The sequence below is a fragment of the Notolabrus celidotus genome, chromosome 8, assembly GCF_009762535.1.
Source record: "Notolabrus celidotus isolate fNotCel1 chromosome 8, fNotCel1.pri, whole genome shotgun sequence".
NCBI classification, from domain to species: domain Eukaryota; kingdom Metazoa; phylum Chordata; class Actinopteri; order Labriformes; family Labridae; genus Notolabrus; species Notolabrus celidotus.
This window is the reverse complement of record NC_048279.1, coordinates 24,365,834-24,384,561: the sequence shown is the minus strand read 5'-3', so window position 1 is coordinate 24,384,561 and position 18,728 is coordinate 24,365,834. Positions and strand designations below refer to the sequence as shown.

Sequence of the window (18,728 nt, the reverse complement as noted above, 5' to 3'; positions counted from 1 at the left end):
CAGGTTTTCCAGGACGCGTGGGAACCCTGAGGATGTTTTGTGTTTTATCAAAGGAGTCAATAGAGATGCTCACTCTTGAGACAACCTCAAGTGGTCAATCAAAGAACTCCACAGTTGTTGTTTTTTTTCACTTTAGACGTTGCAGCATGGTTTTGACTGTATTATATTTGTTTGTGAAACTTGACTGCATTAGCTGACGGTTTGAGTTTGTGATGGGCTACAGCTCCACAGATGACCTCAGACTGCTTCTTGGAGTCCCTCTACCTTCTAAAATGTGTTTTCTTTATTGCTACTTCACTTGTATGTTTGACCTTCACTCTGCAGAATGATGTTTGTGCAAAGTTTGGCACTGCAAGGCTGTTTTTTAAAATATATCTGCTGAGGGGAGAAAGTTTCTTTTTTTGTCAAATCTCAGTCCAACATATGAAAATACGAGCACAGCTAGTTTTGTAACCAATCATGTTCAGATATGCAACTCACAAATCTGATGTGGAAACCTTTCACTGAAGTAGGAGGCATCTTTGCATTCAGAAGCTAAACTTTTTTTAATGAAGATTCATTTCAAACTTGCTTTTTTTTCACACAGAATTAATGAGCAGGTGAAATTATTTGACATTTTTATATTTTTATGACATGATTGAACTTTTTCATCATTTTCTCAAGGAGAATATTTCTTTGTATGTCTTAAAATATGTCTGGGGTGTTGGTCTTTAAACTTATGTCCTCGGATTACAGTCTTTGCTTCAGTTCTCTTTTATTTCTGTGAGTGCACAAGTGCAAATACTTTTCGTTTTTTAAGATAGATTATTTCACTTGCTACCATTCACTCATCCCAGCTTTTCTCTCACTGTTTTGTAGTGGAGTGTGCAGACTGACAGACTGAGGAACAAAAGGAGACAGCAGGTTCTTTTTGGTGCTTCACAAATATCGCTGAATAGATCAGCATCAGCACTATCTTGGTACAATTACATTTCTTTGCCTGCAAACTTTGTCCTCCAAGCAGGAATACTTCAAAGGTAGAGAATCACTCTGGTTTTCACCCAGGTATAGTATGTAATATATTCAACAGAGTGTTTGTCTTTCAGTCTGAATCCATTCGCGGTTTTTCCACCTTTGAAATGGTAGCAGGCAGGCGGGCAGGAGAGACATCTGCCTTGCATTTAATGAGTATCACAAATGTTTCAGTAATTCCACACCGTCTGAAACTTCCCTCCCCTTCAGCACACTCCCAAATTACAGCAGAGGAATGAAGCTGGGGCTCTTTGCCTTGCAGAGCATATTTTTTCCCCTGCTAAGACCATCGGAAAGATTCCTCCTGCAGGCTTGCATCATGGAGGCTGGAAGTCAATCTAGCAGTCAACAGATTCTGTGGAAAGATGTGAGTCCATTATTTTCAAATTTTTCCCAATTTCTTCTTTTTTTCAGTTATTGCACATAAACAAGATGTCAAGCATTAAAAAATTTGGAAACTTTAGAAAAAAGTATGTGGAGCTTAGAGCTGTTTAATTTTCAAGATGAAAAAGTGACCTTAGACTTTTACACTTAGTGAATTAAGTGCAGGTGGCAGCAGCAGGGATCCTGTGATATTGGAGTGTATGCTTTGAATAAAATATATTGGAAGTCTGATATAAAATAAGAGCACTGCTTGATCTCTCTCTGAGTGATCAGAGTTTTCTCAGAATAGTAATTTTTTCCAAATTCCTTTAGGCGTTTTACTCTGGCATTCTTTCTTTATTATTCAGTATTCAGTCTCACTTGAACCATTGTGTTTGCTTTATATCTAGAATATACTCAACTTCTCACATGCAAGCAGAATTCAAATACACACCAAGAATGGTCTTTTATATTGATCTTTTTTGATTGAGGGAAAGGGTGGAAGGGAGGATTTTTGGCTTTGAAAATGTGTTTTTCCTCCTCTCATAGTTCAACTGTAGCAGAACTTATAATACAGCACAATAGAGCGATAGGGGTAAGTTGCTTCACAGCACTGTGCAATTATCTTTATATGTGAAAAGCAAGCAGTTTTTCTGTCTATCATAGAAAGGGCGACACTTGCAGTAGAGACCTACCGTAAGTAGACTAAGTGATGGATGAATAATAATAATTATTAGTATTATTTAGAAATCCCATGCGGCTACTTTATTTCAGGGTATTTTTCACTGAAATCCAATGCTTCACAAGTATGCCCTTGTGTGATAAAACCATGCTTCAGCTTATTGATTTTGCAGGTACTTGTGTTTTTTTCTCAACTGTTGTTTTCTCAAAAAAGAGCTTCTTCTTTGCATTGTAGCAGCAGGGAGCTGCGGGCACTCTTCCTCACAAAGCTCAAGAGGAATCGCCTGGCTGATTCTGAACTCCTAAACCTTTAAACACTAGTTGGCGGCTGCTGTGCACTCAGACTGCTCACCCTGTCTCCATCCCTGCCTTTATTTCTGTCTGTCTGTCTCTCAATCCCACCTCCTTTCCTCTGAGTATTTCGATATTCAAAGCACAGGCAGAGAGAGGTTTGTCCTCTAGTAAAGTTTCCACTGCTTATGCAACCTGCCACAGGAGAGCACAGGATTTCAGCCACCGTTTTATTATTTTTCCTTTTCCTTCACTCTCATAGATTCACAATATGAGGAATCTTTGGCTCTTGTTACTCATCCTATCTTAGGAATGTACAACACTTTGATGGGCCGCATGTTTGTGTGGCTCCTGGTGAATATATATCAAATAAAAGATAGCTGGAATGTTAAATGCATTATTGGCAAGCAGTTGGTTAAAGTTTTTTTGGGTCTATCGTGAATAATGTGTCCTCTGTTCTTCCTCAAAGACATGCTGCTAATGTATTTACCAATCAGAAATCCAATCCATATTCAGTGAGGACTGAAACAGTGTGCCATAATAGTTACACCATAGTACCTTCTGTACATCATGCTACCTAAATATTTTAAAGTAGTAAAAATGAATGAAACACAAGATTCAGGAAAACTTGAGATTATTACTTTACCAGAAGAAAAGTTAAAAGGTCATGAAAAAGCATAAAACTTTTTTTTTTTTTATCAATCCCCTCAAATTATTTAAAGTAGTCAGCATGTTAAAGCACTTTCCAATCCACTGTAGCGGCTTAACAACTGTAACAACCTCCGCCACAATAGAAAACCAAAAGCTGCTTTATCATCATTTTAAAAAGACACAGAGATAAGCAACACCAATTTTCCTAATTGAAGTTAGTTCAGTTTTTCTTTTTTACATATCTGCTTTTCTGTTGTCCTCTGAGACCTTCACAAGTGGTCCGGTGTGAATGAGAAGCTTTCATTTTCTCCCCGTTGGAGCTGTGCTGGAACAAAAGCCTGTCTTTATTAATTTGTGGCCCAAAGCTCGGGGAATTGACTACAGCAGGCAGAGTGAGGAAAAGTTTAATAAATGTAACCTTCCTGTGGTAGGCTGCTCATCCCTGCACTTGGCATGGGAATAGTTTTATTTTTGTCATCAGTGGATAGCCGACATTTTGCATGGTTGGAGGATCAAATGATTTCTCTCTGGGTTAAACATGATGCAGTTGTAAGGTAAACTGAACATCAAATAAGTATAAATACATACATAAAAAAAGAAACGCTTTTAAGGGTACAAAGCATTAGTCTTCCTTGTTTGGAGCTAGATGAGATAGATCTTCCTCTCTGTCCACTTGCTTGTCATCAAGTCATCACATCTGTGATAAACACAATTGCACAGAGGGAGAAGTCATCTCTTGTGTTCCATGTTCTACATCTTAAAGCCACCTACATTTTTTATGTAGTCTAAAAAATGTTTTAACTCACCTGACGAAACCTCAGGTGTTGAAAAATTAAGCCAATGTTAAAGTGCTAAAACTGCAGTTCCTTGAATGTCCACTTGAGGCTGGCCCCAAAAAGCTAAGAAAACCCCATTAGAGCCCATATTAGTGTGCTCATTTCACTGCAACTCATAGCCTAGGACAAAGAATGGTTGAGGTCTTAATCTAGTCTAGTTATTTGTGACAGCTGTATGGTAATTCATCCATTTTGATTATATCCCAGTTAAGTTATGGTAAGGGGACGTGGCTAATCTGACTGACAAGTGTAGCTATTTGGCTGTGCCCTGAAACAGCTGATTTGTTGATTACTAGAGCATTCGATAATTAATTGTAGTCCGCATTTCCAATTTGGTCACCCACACTTTTACGCCCTTGACACCTTTTCAGAAACCAATGAGTGACATCACAGAGACTACGGCTGTTTACGAAACCGCCTACTATGCTAGCAGTACGTATTGATTTGGCCAAAATTCAGTATGTAGTAAGTATGTAGTAAGTATGTGAACAAGAGCAAAATATGCAGTATGCCAAAACTCCCCGGATGTTGCACTGATTCGGGAAAATTTCACAGTATGCATCGGACCAGTCTGCCTCGCGTACTGTTTGCCACAATGCACAGCTTTTTCTTTTCTCTTCATTTTTTGACGGGGGTAACTCAGTTTTTAGCTGCTGGGAAAATTATTAAATTACATATAAACCACTTCCTAACTTTTTAAATCATAAGTAATGCTAAAGAAGCAGTGTCGCTATCAGCTTGGCCGTTGTTTACTTCCGCTTTCTGAAACCAGAAATTCAGTGACGTCTGGCCCAGCATACTGCAACACAGATCCAACAGAACAGTCATACTCCATACTAAATTCAAACTTAGCATGTAGAAGGCAGTACCTACTGCCTACTACATTAGTAGGTAGTATGTAGCAGGCCGTTTCAAAAACAGCCTACATTCCCAGTCTATGGTTTTAACTAATGGAGCACTACTACTGATGGATGGACTTGTGGGTACAAAAGATGGCCAACTGCCTCAGAAACACACAATTCTGTAATGTATAAACTTATATAATGGAGAGTTATCACAAATGGTATAACCATGTCACTAAATTATAAAAAAGGTTAGCTTAGCTTAGCATAAAGACTTTGAGCAGAACTGCGTAAAAACAACATAATGGGGTCATGTGAGTTTAATAACCACATGTTGTTGAAAAAAGTAGGTATGAAATACTGTAATTTTGACTGAGTGGTGCTTATATGCAGGTTTAGTTTCCTGTGGCAAAAGCCATTTCTAGCTCTTTTTAGCTAACATTGAATTGCCACAAAATGAATACCTCAAAAAGTTGAATGTCTCTTTTATGAGATTTATAACTTGTCTGGAAATTTGGACTGCATGACACATGTAACACTAAACTTGTATGTTTTTTTAGGTTGAGGCTGTAAAAGAGAAGAAGGCCAAGTTCCACATCTACCAGCGAGTGGCTCTGGCTCTGGCGCTGGTCTTCATCCTTCTGGGTCTCTGTATTTTCAGCCTGAGGTATCTGTGGAGCCCCAGTCTGGGGAAGGTAAGGCTAAATATCACCTCTTTCTTTTTTGGGCCTCTACCTTCCTTCTAGTCACTGCCTGTGGTAAGTGTGGTCTTGATGAGTGTCAGATAAAAGACACCCTGAGTCTCCACATCAGCCTATCATACAGGTTATATCAAAGGAAAAAAAACACGAGTAAGGGAAATGGGCAACCACACAAAGAGCCAGAGGCAGAGCCTGCAGTCCGTGTTGTATTGTGGGAGATGAAAAGATATGTGGGTTATGGAAAAGACAGCTGTGTTTTGCTCTGCTCATGTTTTGGCTGTCGGATCTGTAATTTCATGAGTTCTTGGGCCGAACCTCAAACCGCTTTTTACCTTTTGCAAATGTTGGCCTGTTGCGTCTATCTACTCTCTGCTCGCATTGTAAACATCTTCTCACAATGACGGATCCTGATGACTCAACACTGACCCTAATTGCTGTTGACCAGAGTGGCGGCAGCAGGAGGACTGAAACCTCTTGGCAGTGTAATTGGGATAAACTCTTGTCCTAGCAATTCATCTTGTAAAATCCAATTCAATCACACTTGATGGAGAACATTTTCACTCTGCTCCTTTTGCCGGATTTTCTCAAGGGGCCAAAAAAGCTAATTTACACAGACAAGGAGGAAAAATACATCAATACTTTCACAGCCAGGAATTGGCAGTTCCTGGACAGGCATTCACAAAAATTATTGCATTGAAGCAATGGTTAAAATGACTACATATACTGTAGCCTATATGTACAATATGTTTGCATGCACTATTCTGTTTTCTATAAATGCAATTAAGTGAACTCTGCATCCGAATGTACCCTGCAGGAGGTTGTTTGCTGTTAATCCAATATCTTTGTTTAATCTAATAAATATTAATTCAATAAAACTGCATAAATTCTTCTCTTACTGCCTCCATTAGGGAACAAATTTCAATTTCAGACAGTCTTTTTCTTAGCTCAGGTTAACCAGGGTTCATCTTCACTTCCTTTGCAGAATGTATTGTCCACGTTCTCTCCTTTCAACATCGATATGAATCACCTTTGAGCCATCTCCTTTGTCCTTGTTAAATATTTCATGCCGGAGGTAGAGCAGTCATTATTTCCACTTTAATAAGCTGTGATCATTCTCACGTGGCACAAAATGTGTTGATGGCAGAGGTTGCCTGGGCGATGAATATCAAACCTGCGGACCCTGGGTTTTCGCTTTAATGGGGTCTTGAGGGGGAGGCTTATTCTCTGGCCTCCACATCAGTCAGTGAGACGGAGCTGCTTCAAAGGAGAACCACCTGTCTGTCAGATGGGAAGGAAGCTGCTTCAAAAACAGTAGAACATTAAACTCGGGGTATGTATCCGTAAAAACAAAAATCTAATGACTGCTTTCAATGTACAGGAAAGAAGTGGATGGAGCAGATAACACCTTGTGTGCTATATTAGTATTTAGATTTTAACGCAGCAGGACTCTTCTTGACTCACCAGCTAATCCTGAGCACTGACTGGCATGTATAGACTCTGGGCAGCAGAACACTGCAGCTGAAGCCAAAGGGAGTGTACATAATTTATTTTAGGAAGCAGTTGTGTGGGGGTTGTTTTTTATTTGATGACAGCTTCTATTCAAATTCAGCTAAAGAAGTGTTTGCCTCTGCCCCAGTATTCAAAAATACAAATTATTTCTGTTTTGGTACAACAGAGACGCACAGATTTTGAACATTTCCCCGGCTGCCTGGAAATGTGTTTGACTCAAAGTTAATCAAGGTCTGGTGATTCGACTACAACACTGATACATATATGCCTAAGTCCAGTTTTGGGTCCAGTGTGTTGAAGTCCGGGTTGAGTCAAAGTTGGCAGAGAAGAATCTGAGTCAAGCCCCCTTACCCATGTCAGAGTCAGAGTCAGAGTTGAGTTCTCTCTCTTGAATGTATTTTATTACTAACACTTTTGTACTTAGATAAGAGTTTCCAGACATAAGATACCAGTAACTGTTAGTAGTATTATTACACTGAGGTACTGCTTCTTTTTTTTTTGCCTTTTGTTAGATAGGACAGCTGAAGAGAGACAGGACATGTTGGGAGAGAAGAGCACTAAATACTGTACTGCTGAGACCCTGAATCAAGCCTACAACCAGTGAGACAAGAAAAATAGCTGCTGTACATGGGGCACATGTGTTACCAACCGAGCTGAACTGGCACCTCAATACTGCTTCTATAAGTTATAGATATGATAGTTCTAACAACACTACACGTTTGCCGTGAGTTGTTCAGATGATCAAACAACAACAGATTAACACCTCTTATGCCACAGCGTCAAGTTTTTCAGGTTTGTTGAATATAATGACCCTTTTCAACCGGCCCGTCTTAGCCCTACTCTACTCCACTTGACCCGACTCTACTCGGTTTGTGTTGCGATCCCATGGGCGCTGAACCTCGTGTCAGAAACCAGTTTTTTGTACCTGCTCTGCTCTGGTTCCAAGCGAGCTGAGCCGATACTAAAAGGTGAGGTCTACGGACTGCTGGCCACTGGTTGGTCAGAGAATGTCATCACCGAAGAGTCATGAGCACGACACCCAACACAGGAATCAAACCCGCCATTTTTAAAATCGACATCAGTACTGTACATTGTCTGTACACAAAGTTTCTTTTGCTTTCATCTCTCGCTTGGCCTGTGACAAGGAGCCACAGACCGAGCAGCAAGTACACCATTGCCTCCATGTCCTCCATTTTTTGTGATTGTTGTGTTTGTGTCACGTTCAAAATGACGTGAATGCAGTTTCACGCAACTGTGTTATAACGACCCCGCCCACCATGAGTCGGTACCCGGGCTGGTGGTAAAGGTACCCAAACCGAGTAGAGTCGAGTAGGGCTAGAACTGTGTAAAAGGGCCATAAGTGACTAGCATTCTTTGGTATTACTAAATTTGTGTCACACAAACCTAAATGAGTCCACAGACGTTGCAGTTTTAAGTAAGCACAAAACATATTGAATTGGAAGTCTAAGATATTTTAAAGTTGGTAGTATGAGATTCACAAGTGGGAAACAAGCTTGTGGTTGAAGTTCTTCATGTGGTTTCCCTGAGTTTGAAATCTGCTCTTTCCGTTACCTCCAGCTGTTCTGAGACTCCAAACACCTGAGATGTGAGATGTATGTACTGACTGATAGAACCACATCCTTTTCACAGTAAAGTCTTGTTCATAGGAAAGAGGTGATAGAGTTGATAAGGCAGTAATCACACGTCACTTTAACAGTATTACACTTTACCTTTTAGGTTTAAAAATGTGCATCCTTTACAATCAGTTGGACCTTTATCGAGCGTAGGATCCAAACTGGGTAATCTGAAAATCACAGATGATATACAGAGCAGGCCTTAATGTTGCCTTAGATCTAATTACTAAAACCACTGATTACAAAATGTGATCTTCTCCTGAAAGTCTCTTCTGTTTTTCACCAACTGACTTCATTTGAATTAGTTTTCTACTCAGTGGATAGTTTCATTCTTACATTTGCATTAGAAACAATAACCAATAGCTGTCACTTAACCAAAGCAAAACCCTCATATTTATTACATACCATATATCACACACAACATAGCACTTTGACCTTAACATGCTTATTAGAAGTCCAACCACAGCATGACTGCAGTCACCAACACTTCTCATCTATCCTCCCGGTTCACCAAAGCAGCGTGACCTTGTGCACCCAGCTTTGTATAAATAACCACAGAATGGTAATTTGCTCAGTGCATTGTATTTCAATATGACATGATAACCGCTCGGGATCTTCTTTTAATTACCTGAAAACATATGTTGTTACAGAGGCCTGGGGAAGACACTCAGCCATTATTTTCTCTTTCTTTGTGTTAGGGTGTGGTTGTGCTCGTACGCATGCGATTGTGTGTGCATTGTGTTTTTCAGTGTGTAGATTAGGTGCCTCTGCGTTCTCTTTTGGCTTAGGGCAAATTTCTGTTTACTATGTGCTCATTATTGTTCTGGGCCACGAGTCTCACCAGGGGATTTTGCCTCCTTGTAAATTAATCCTCTGTTATTACCAGTTTACATCAGCAACTCCGTGAAAATGGAATCTGGCTGGTGAATCCAACAGAAGAGAGAGGAAAAACGACTCAAAAAATGTTCTTCAAAATGTCTCAGAAGAGAGAAAGTCTCCAAGTTGCATCTGCTGTGAGGAATTTCTGTTACACAGCATCAGAAATCTAAATTTTTATACCATTAGATTTGATATATTTTGGTGCCGTTTTTAATTCATGAGCCACTTTGAGCAACATTATCTACACACCAGCAGCCATGCACAGACTCATTGTGAACCTGTGCACATTGTAAACCAGTTTTTCCTGGAGACTCTGAATAGCTCACAGGTGCTATTTGGGCTGTATGGCAAAAACTGCCTGAGAAATACATGAATGTCAGACCTGAGGAAAGTGCTCCATTATTCAAGCTGAAATTGCATTGCTCACCTTGATGCCTTTCCCTCTGCGGTCCCAAGGTAGCTGCTGAGTTGTCGCTCCTGATGGCCTCTTAAATGCCTCACTGTCAGGCCCGGCGCCTTTAATGAACACCGCTGCGCCTGCTGCTGCCTTTCCACCGGTCACAGGTGTACGGCTTTTCAAGGCCGGGCCCCCCTTTGTTTATTTATTGCTCGTAGGCTGTGTATACCCAACAGTCCCTTCGGTGTCCAGATGTCAACATGCAACAGGGGAGGAAGACACAAGATTTGATTGTGATATGATACTATCTCACTGGTGTTGCAGGTGCTTTTTCTTTCTCAGAATGGACATTGTTAACATCCCCTCACAATGTTTGTTTACCCCGTCTCGTGTGGTTGTTTTTATTATTCTGGAAAGGTAACTGGGCTTATCTTAACAGCTGGTTTGGCAAGACCTTTTGGGGAGGCCTGCCCCTCCATCTGTAATCTTTTCTGATTTTACAAGTCGGGCTCATTCATTCATTCATTAGAAGGCCGTAGTCCTCCCATGTTCCTCCCTAGCTGCTAAATTAAGCTGCTACAGGCTCACCCTCCTAAGATGATGCATTATGCCTTCTACTCAGGAGCAGTGAGGGGCTGCAGACCTCAAAAAACAAAGGGGAGCTGTTTGAAATTGTTGCCAGTGAAGTGCCTGGGGTAGGAAGGCTTCATGGCGGTTGTGGCACATTGCCTTCTCACTGCTACAGAGAGCGTGACAGGGCTGCAAAGCCCGCTGGAGTTCTTTGCTGCAATATACAGCATTTCAGTGCGTCTCTGATCTTCTTCTTTTTTCGTAGCTTGAACAACATGGGTGTAGGAAAAAATCTGCATCTTAATTAGTAGTGCTTGATTTTGCCAATCCACCGTGAGCAGCTCATGTGCAGCATGTTGTATGTACAGTGCGGTGGGTAAACAGACACAAATGCTCGCCTGTTCTTCTCTCCTCTCGGTCTCACTGCTGAGATTGCCAAGTCGACTCCTCTGCTCTGTTGTACAATTTAGAATGTGATTGAGCTTTCACATCCACTTTCACTCTCCCAGGAAGTCTGCACCGCTTATAGCTTGGACGAGCATTCACAGCCCCAGTGCCGAGGCGGAGAAGTGAACAGCAAACTGGAAATACTCTGTTCCTCTGTCGCTTCAGTCGAGGTTGCAGACTTGGAATTGTGCTATACTCTGATGGATTTTAGAAATGAGGAAATCTCTATTCTGAAAAGTGGCTGTGTCAGTTTGCTCTCCTATGTCTGCCAGCAATTAAAAGGTTGCATTGACTTTTTGCAAGTTTGGCCCATTAGTTACCTGCTCAATATGTGAGGAGAGAAGCTGCATCTAAATCATCACTGCAGGTCTCTGCCTTGTGCTCAGTCTAACACTTCATACAGAATAACCTCAGCTGATTCGTCTTTTTTAAATGTGAGAAAATGAGAACTTGTTACTGCTCAAAAAAAGTTGGAATGATTTCTAATTTTAATGACATGCATCCAGACCTGCCATGCTTTTTCAGGCAATTTCTTAGATTGGCCAAATAAACATGAAAAATCAGCAAAAATAATGAAGATCTTTCATCCACTGAAACTTCAAGTGTTTACACAGGAAATGAGCACAAGTGAGCCCGACAGCTTAGCTTTTAGAGGTGTAATGAACCTCATTAATGAGGAGACATTCATTCCAGATATTATGAATCCATCAATTAAAGCAAAGAGGAATCATATGCTGAGATATTGGGTAATGAAGCTAAAGTATAGCTGGGACCGGGACAAAAGAAATGGCCCTGGATTTTTTTGGCTCAAACTGGACCCCTACAACCAGCAGAACACAATACACCTGTACACTTGTGGCCCCCTTTTAACATTCATACTTATTGTCCCTTTAAACCATTACAAAATCGTGAAGTAAGGGACATGAACATATACACCAATGTTTATTTACCCATTCTTGACTGACTCTCTCATGAGGCTGCTCAATCATTGCTTAATCAAATCACAATTATTTTTATTGATATCATGGTTATTAAGCATGGTAATTCACTGATGTGAAAGCATCTGTATTGCATGCATTTATTGAAGTTAAACACTCTTTTGATACTAAATCGTCCCAAACTTTTTGAAAACAACATACTTTTTGAGAACTCAAAATAAATAGTGTATACTATATATCTTGTTGGTCTTTTTTGCTTGTCTTAGGCTCTGAAGTTTTTTCAAACAAAACTCAAAAACTGTGTCTCGATATTTGATAGTCCAAACATGACTACAGATAATGTATTCATCAGCATTGTGTAGCTTGTGTGTCTAACTTCTTTCTAGAGTACACACTGGAACACAAGAAACTGGCAGCTGTATGAAAGTCTGTGTTTATGTAGCAATCTTTGGTGATTAATTCCCTCACAAAGCTTGACAAGCTATTGTTTTCTGCTGTACTTCTGTGGCCATTATGCACCCACCCCTTCATACATCATCATTGTTTATAAACAGGGGTCTATGAGGACTGAGGAAAGTAGCTTCAACTCAACTGCAATAAAAAAGAACCCTAAAATGAAGAATCAACACAATGAACACAGTTCACATTAATATATGGATGTTCACGCTTAAGCTTATCTTTGCGCAAAGTTGGAACATAAGTTATGAAGAATACAATGATTCACTCATGTACAATAGCTCCACTGCATGGACTACATTGGATGAAAATATCCCAGGGAACCATTATTACTCAGGATTGCAAAAACTGTACAATTCAAACAAGACACATAGAAGGACAAAGACGAGTAGCCCTTTTCTACCAATCAAACACAGATACAGATAAGACAAATCGGATTAATTTAGAACAGTAAGAAACAATAGAGGTCCAGAGATATCCCAAGATTTATCTTAACCAGAATTATTCAGCAAGTGAAACGTCAAAAAAAGTGCAACATGGACAGATTTTTGATAGTGAAAGATGGAAAAACAGAGCTAATTTACCAAATCCTGCCAAATCCAAAAACAGAAGAAGAAGAAGAAGAAGAAGAAGAAGAAGAAGTCTGTCTTGTGCCTGAATTGCAGTTAGTGTTGCAAAGCAGTTCTTTGTCTTTGGTGTCTGGCATTTTAGGCAAAGTTTAACTTGGATTATCCTTTCAAAACTAATGAGAAACTTCTATGAGAAGGAAACGTTCATAGTTTTAAAAAAAGTTACCAGAAAAATCCAACATGGCCTTTCTTTTCCTTTCTCCCCTGATGTAAGTGGTTGTTAAAGCTGTGTTGATTGACACATCAGGGGTGTGAAATCTTGTCCAGCTCTTCTATGTGCCCATTTTGTTGGTTCAACTTGTCTGTGGCTTTGCTTCTTGAAAGTCCATGTGCCACCAAAAACACTCAATATTTGAAATATGTTGTATGTAACATCATGCATCTGAATGCTCTGAAGTATTTTAATTTAATTCTTCCTTCTGGATGTGTAGTTACCCAGCACTCATCACCACGAGCATGATTGATGACAGCTGCTGCTCAGCTGCAGTGTCTCATTTGCCCAGAAAATGTACTTCACTTTGTCAGCTGATGGTGATAAAGCTTGTCAAGACCCTTTTCCTGATACTCAGTGACTACAGGACCAACCCACTGCCTCTGAATGAGAGGCTGAAACATGATAGAAGTGGAGGGTCCAATCTGTGTTTAATGTAGGCAGAGGATGACTGCTGTTTTGATTTTTCTCCTCATCTCCCCGTTGCAAGCACAGGCCCGTCATTTTGGAAACACATCTTTCTTCTAACCGGTTGCACCAGGGGTCCCAGACTTCTTCAAATCTCCAGTGTGTCCTCTGGGCTTGTGTCTCTTGCTGAGATAATGTGGGGCTCATTAGCTGTCTGCCAAGAACAAATAATAGCTTGGGTGAAATGTTGCAGGGTTTAATTACCAACAACGCTGTCATACACTACATATTAATATCAAAACTCATCCCTGCTGAGAAACATTCTATCATTGTCTGTCATGACTGAAGTTTGGATGCAATACCACACACTGTATAGTGTATAATGTTACCAGACTGTACCCTTTAAATAGCACCACATCAATTATTTCAAAGTTCAACATCACAATAAATTTAAGGTAAATAAAGGTTACAAATAACACATTTTATATCTTCTATGTTGAATATCATTTGAACCATTTTCAGAGCTTTTGTGCTTAAAATGTAACTCTCATTGTACTTGTGTGAGGGTGTGATGTCTAAATAGCAGAATGAATATCAATACATCTCTTGAATTGATCTCAATACCTTGAGGTGCAAATAACTTCAACACTTCATGTATATTTTTGAAAATTTCGTTCATGTTATAGATCCTCTTCTAAAAGTCCTCAGTCTATAAGTGATGACAGGAAATCCTTTCTTTTGTTGTTCCTGTTATTCTAGCCTCAAAGCAATCCTAATACAAATCTTTGGAAAATGACCAAAGTTTATTTTTACGACATACAATCAAGTCAAATACATTTTCATAGGTTTCCTTGTGATTTTGCAGATGTCAGCAGTCTGTACAGAATGGTAAAACGTTTGACTGGCACAACTTTTCAATCCAACGCTTCGACAGACTGCTTTGCTCTTTTTCTACTGGACTATAGTAGGTTATATTCTGCACATGCAGTGGAAATATTGGATTAAGACATTGATTTTTGCCTTAAAACATCTGTTAGATCATAGAAATAGACTGCAGAGGCCACTTGCTGCTGGTTAGCAGGTTAAATCATGTAGATTTGACAGTACTATATAACTAAGGTTTGCAATAAGAATTTCATACAACTGAATCACAGAGTAGTGTGCAGCGTGCTGATATCCAACACTTAAACTGGACACGAACAGGTGGGTAATGTAAGAGACATAATAGTCAGGTGTAGGCACATATTTAACAATGGAACCTTTTTACTTAATATGACACTGAGAGAGAGAACACCTGCTTATTTGTCTCATTCACAGAAAATTGAATGTTCCCCCTGAAATACTCAGTCCCAACCAGCTGCAAAATCGGTGAAAAACATGAATTTTCTCTTCAACGTGCTTCATTTGAATGTCTTTCATCAGTTGCTGACCATTGACCATGTTCACATGACGGCCGTTTTCTTCAACACCCTCAGAGCAAGACGCTCAAATGCTGTAATAAAGCCATTCTGCCGTGCTCCAGTTTCAAATCATATAGCTGTAGAAAATCTCACAATTTGTTTTTTTTTTCAGAAGGGACATTGATTGATATATATATATATATATATATATATATATATATATATATAGTTTATACACTACGGTGTTCTATAATAGGAAAGGAATTCATCTTGCTTATTGTCATGATGGCCTTTTCAACTGCTAGCCGTATGGGGTTATAATAATGATTTGTTAAGTTAAGTACATTTACAATATTTGCAAACTTGAAAACAACAGTAGAACATTAAAGTGCATTTTAGCTTCCCACCCTAAGCATGACATCAGCAAAATATCGGCTGACTGTGAAAAAAGCGAATTGTGGCTCATGTAGATATGACTCTAAATTGTGATGATTAGTTGAACCAAACGGTGACAGTATGGAATATTTTTCAAGACCTTGACACAATGTTAAGTTGTGAACAGAGACACAGACCAACAAGGGCCGTGATGTGTTGTGTACTTCCCCAGTGGGTCTTCAAAGTCTTTTTTCAGTGTTATTAAAAAGAAGAGACGACCAGCACTGACATGCAACCCACACAGGGGCCATGGCAACAGACCAAGAGCTCCTCATCAGTACCCATAGTCCCAGTGTGATCCCCCAGTGTCTGCATATAGGACCATCACTCCCTCCTTTATTGTGTCTTCTAGGCAGACGCTGGGTGTAAACAGTGTTTGAGCAATTACAAGCCTGTATATCTCCCAGCAACTCTGTTAGGAATTGTTCTAACAGTCTACCTTGTTACAGGCAAAGCTGGCTTGTTCTATATGTAATAAGGCGCAGATGAAGTAGAGTTGGGGGGGTGGGTGTGGAGGGAAAATGAGCCGTGATGGGATAAAAGCAGAGAGGTGGTCGTGTTCTTGCTGAAGGGATTCCAACTTTGATCATCACGACTAATCCACAGGTATTTGCTGAAGCTGCTGCACAGTATCTTGGCATTTATGCAGTGAGCTGAATGTTGACTGCCTTTTATTGCTTTCCATGCACTATTTTTTCATGCACAAGTTGGCACACATATAAATGCACCACATGCGGTACTGATAAATAACACGGCAACTATCTATTGTCATCTGTTGGTAAACTGACAGTGAATTTAAATGCGTCACATTCGCAATGTTGAGTGAACCTGAGCAGGTATAAAACATCTTTGCCCTTCTGAATCACTAGAAGTTCAGGCTTTATTGACTTTAAACAAAATGTTCCTTTTTTCCTTTGCTGCTTAAAAACTTTCCGCTTGCTGTTAATGCTGTTCATCTGGCCAAATTATTGCCTTGTGTCTAAATGATCCAAATTGCAGCCTTACAGCTCTCACAAGCTGTTTCTTAAATGCCACTTAGCTGCTGGAGCCCGGAGTGTGCTCTTGTTGATTTATTAGGAGGTAGAATGGCTGAAAACCAGCAGAGCGACAAGGAGACGTATCCACTGCAGAGGTCACCCACCTCCAAACAGTGTGCCTCCATAGTTTAGAAGCCTGCACTCTTTGTCTGTTGAAGTCTGTTTCAGATTTTGAGATATGCATCTGAATGCATCTCAGTCTCCAGGGGATACCTTTGATGAATATTTCATAAACCATGACGGCCTTTTTATTACAGGAGACTGGTCGTATTCACATAATGTGTTCACCTCAACAATAAGCAACAGGATTCATTCAGCGCTCATGACAAGCAGCAGATTGTTCTTCTGCGGCACGGAGGATTGCAGGCAGGGAGATGCACAAAGGGGAGATGCAGTGTATAACAATACAGTGACAGAGAGGAGAGGAGAGAGAAATGGTGGGACGCAGTCACAGCCCAGCCCTTTGTGTCTTTTGACTTCATTTCATTTTTCACCACTTTGTGTTGGCTGTTGATGCCTTGGAAGCCAAATCTATCTCATGTTGGCTGGTTGAATGTTGGTGATGTAATATCATTTATCACGTCCCAAAAAGGTGGTTTAACTTCGTCTTTAAAGGACTTGTAAAGTCTCTCTGTTCCTTCCACAGTTGGCAGGTGAAGATAAAAAAAGTCTACTTCTGGCCATATTGGAACCCCTTTTTCTCCGTGTTATTGAGGTGAAGAAAAAAGCAACTCCCTTCTCTTTCTAGTTTATCTGGGGTTTGGCTGGAACTTGAAAAAAAGGAGTGTTGAAAGCAGATCAAACATTGGTTAAATGTAAGTTAGCAGCATTTCATTTTAAGCCTTGGTAGGGATGGTGTCACATTTGCTTGAACACACAACTCTGTGTATTAGAAAAGAAAAACTGACATATTTATAGCGCTTCGATAGTGTGTTATGTTTTTGTAAAACTTATAACTGCAGTAACGGATAAAAAGGAAAGGAAAATATGTTCTTTTAAGCAAAAAGTCCAGGGAAACATCAAATTCCCCAAGCTGTTGTACAAAGAAAATACAAGCCTTTGTTGTTTTCACTTTGATTTTTATTGAGATCATAGAGACAAACAACACATTGAACAACAATATGTCCCAGTCCCTGAGTTTGTTTCACAATAGTGTGTTGACCAAAAGTACTGAATAGCTCCCAAACTTCCCCCTGCCCTCCTCCCTCCTGAATGCAGCTCTATTATGGGCACAGTAGCACGTATCAAGGTGATTTATAGCCAGAGAGAGCTCAAGTTGTTTAAAATGACTGGTGTGATTAGTCATATATGCTTGAGAGCTGGTAAAGGGGTGCACGGTGCTCCTGTAAATTAACAGCAGCTGCAGACTGTAGTCGACCACAGCAAGGTGGTCAAACGTGGTAAGCGGCTGAGTCGCTGCGGGACGAGGAGAAAAAGTGGGTCATTACACCCCTCTCAGGTATGAGTAGGATGACAGAGGAGAGAGGTAGGCTACGTTCAAGATCCAGAGGCTCCGCTGTGAATTGATTTCAGCAATGAAAATAAAACAGGAGAAGTATGAGAGTCTATGAGCTCTGCCAAATTCCACACTGAACAAATGTGCTCCATATATTCCAGCGGCTCTCAGATATCTCCACGCTCCATTATCCCTGACAAAAAGGTGCTCCTGGAAGATACTTTTATTTTGATACTGATTTTTGTTTTTTAAAAACTCCCTTTCCTTTCTACTTTTTCAGCCGAAGTGCCCCAAAGAAAATATTTTTTAACCTGCAGTTGGCTTCACATTGATTGGGGAGAGTACAAACAAAGATTTGTGTCATTTATCTGAGGCTCTTTAAAGAAACTGTTTACTACGTTTGAGGTGATGTGCTAATTTTCTTCTTTATGACAGATAAATGACAACACTGATACCCCATTACTTCTGTGTGTTACATGTGGAGCTAGAGCTGGAAGACCATTAGCTTAGCCTGGCTGAGCTTAGCTAAGCACAGTAAGATGATGCAGATGAAACAGCTCTCTGGTATCACAAGCAGGTTTGAAGCTCTGTGATATTAATTATCAATGATCTTTCTTCTGTATTAGCTTAAAATATCTCTATTATCCCCGGCCGGGCAGGTGCCTTTCTGTGTGGAGTTTGCATGTTCTCCCCGTGCATGCGTGGGTTCTCTCAGGGTACCCTGGCTTCCTCCCACATTTCAAAAACATGCTCACCAGGTTGATTACGCACTCTAAATTGCCCGTAGGTGTGAGTGTGTGCGTGAATGGTTGTCTTTCTCTCTGTGTTAGCCCTGTGATGGGTTGGCAACCTGTCCAGGGTGTACACTGCCTTACGCCCGAAGCCAGCTGGGATAGGCTCCAACCCCCTTTGACCCCTAACGTGATAAGCAGTAATGGATATCTCT

The 18,728-nt window shown here is 40.3% G+C and overlaps 1 protein-coding gene across 1 annotated transcript in view; it reads left to right on the top strand.

Annotated features, from left to right (window-relative positions):
* The first annotated feature begins 855 nt into the window (after positions 1–855).
* Positions 856–18,728, top strand: part of tnmd (tenomodulin) — a 59,056-nt gene continuing 41,183 nt past the window's right edge. Inside the window, exons 1-3 of the mRNA XM_034690461.1 lie at positions 856–1,044; positions 1,222–1,378; positions 5,236–5,370. Of these exons, the coding sequence (XP_034546352.1) occupies positions 1,247–1,378; positions 5,236–5,370 (267 nt within the window). The 5' untranslated portion in view covers positions 856–1,044; positions 1,222–1,246. The remainder of the gene's footprint in view (positions 1,045–1,221; positions 1,379–5,235; positions 5,371–18,728) is intronic.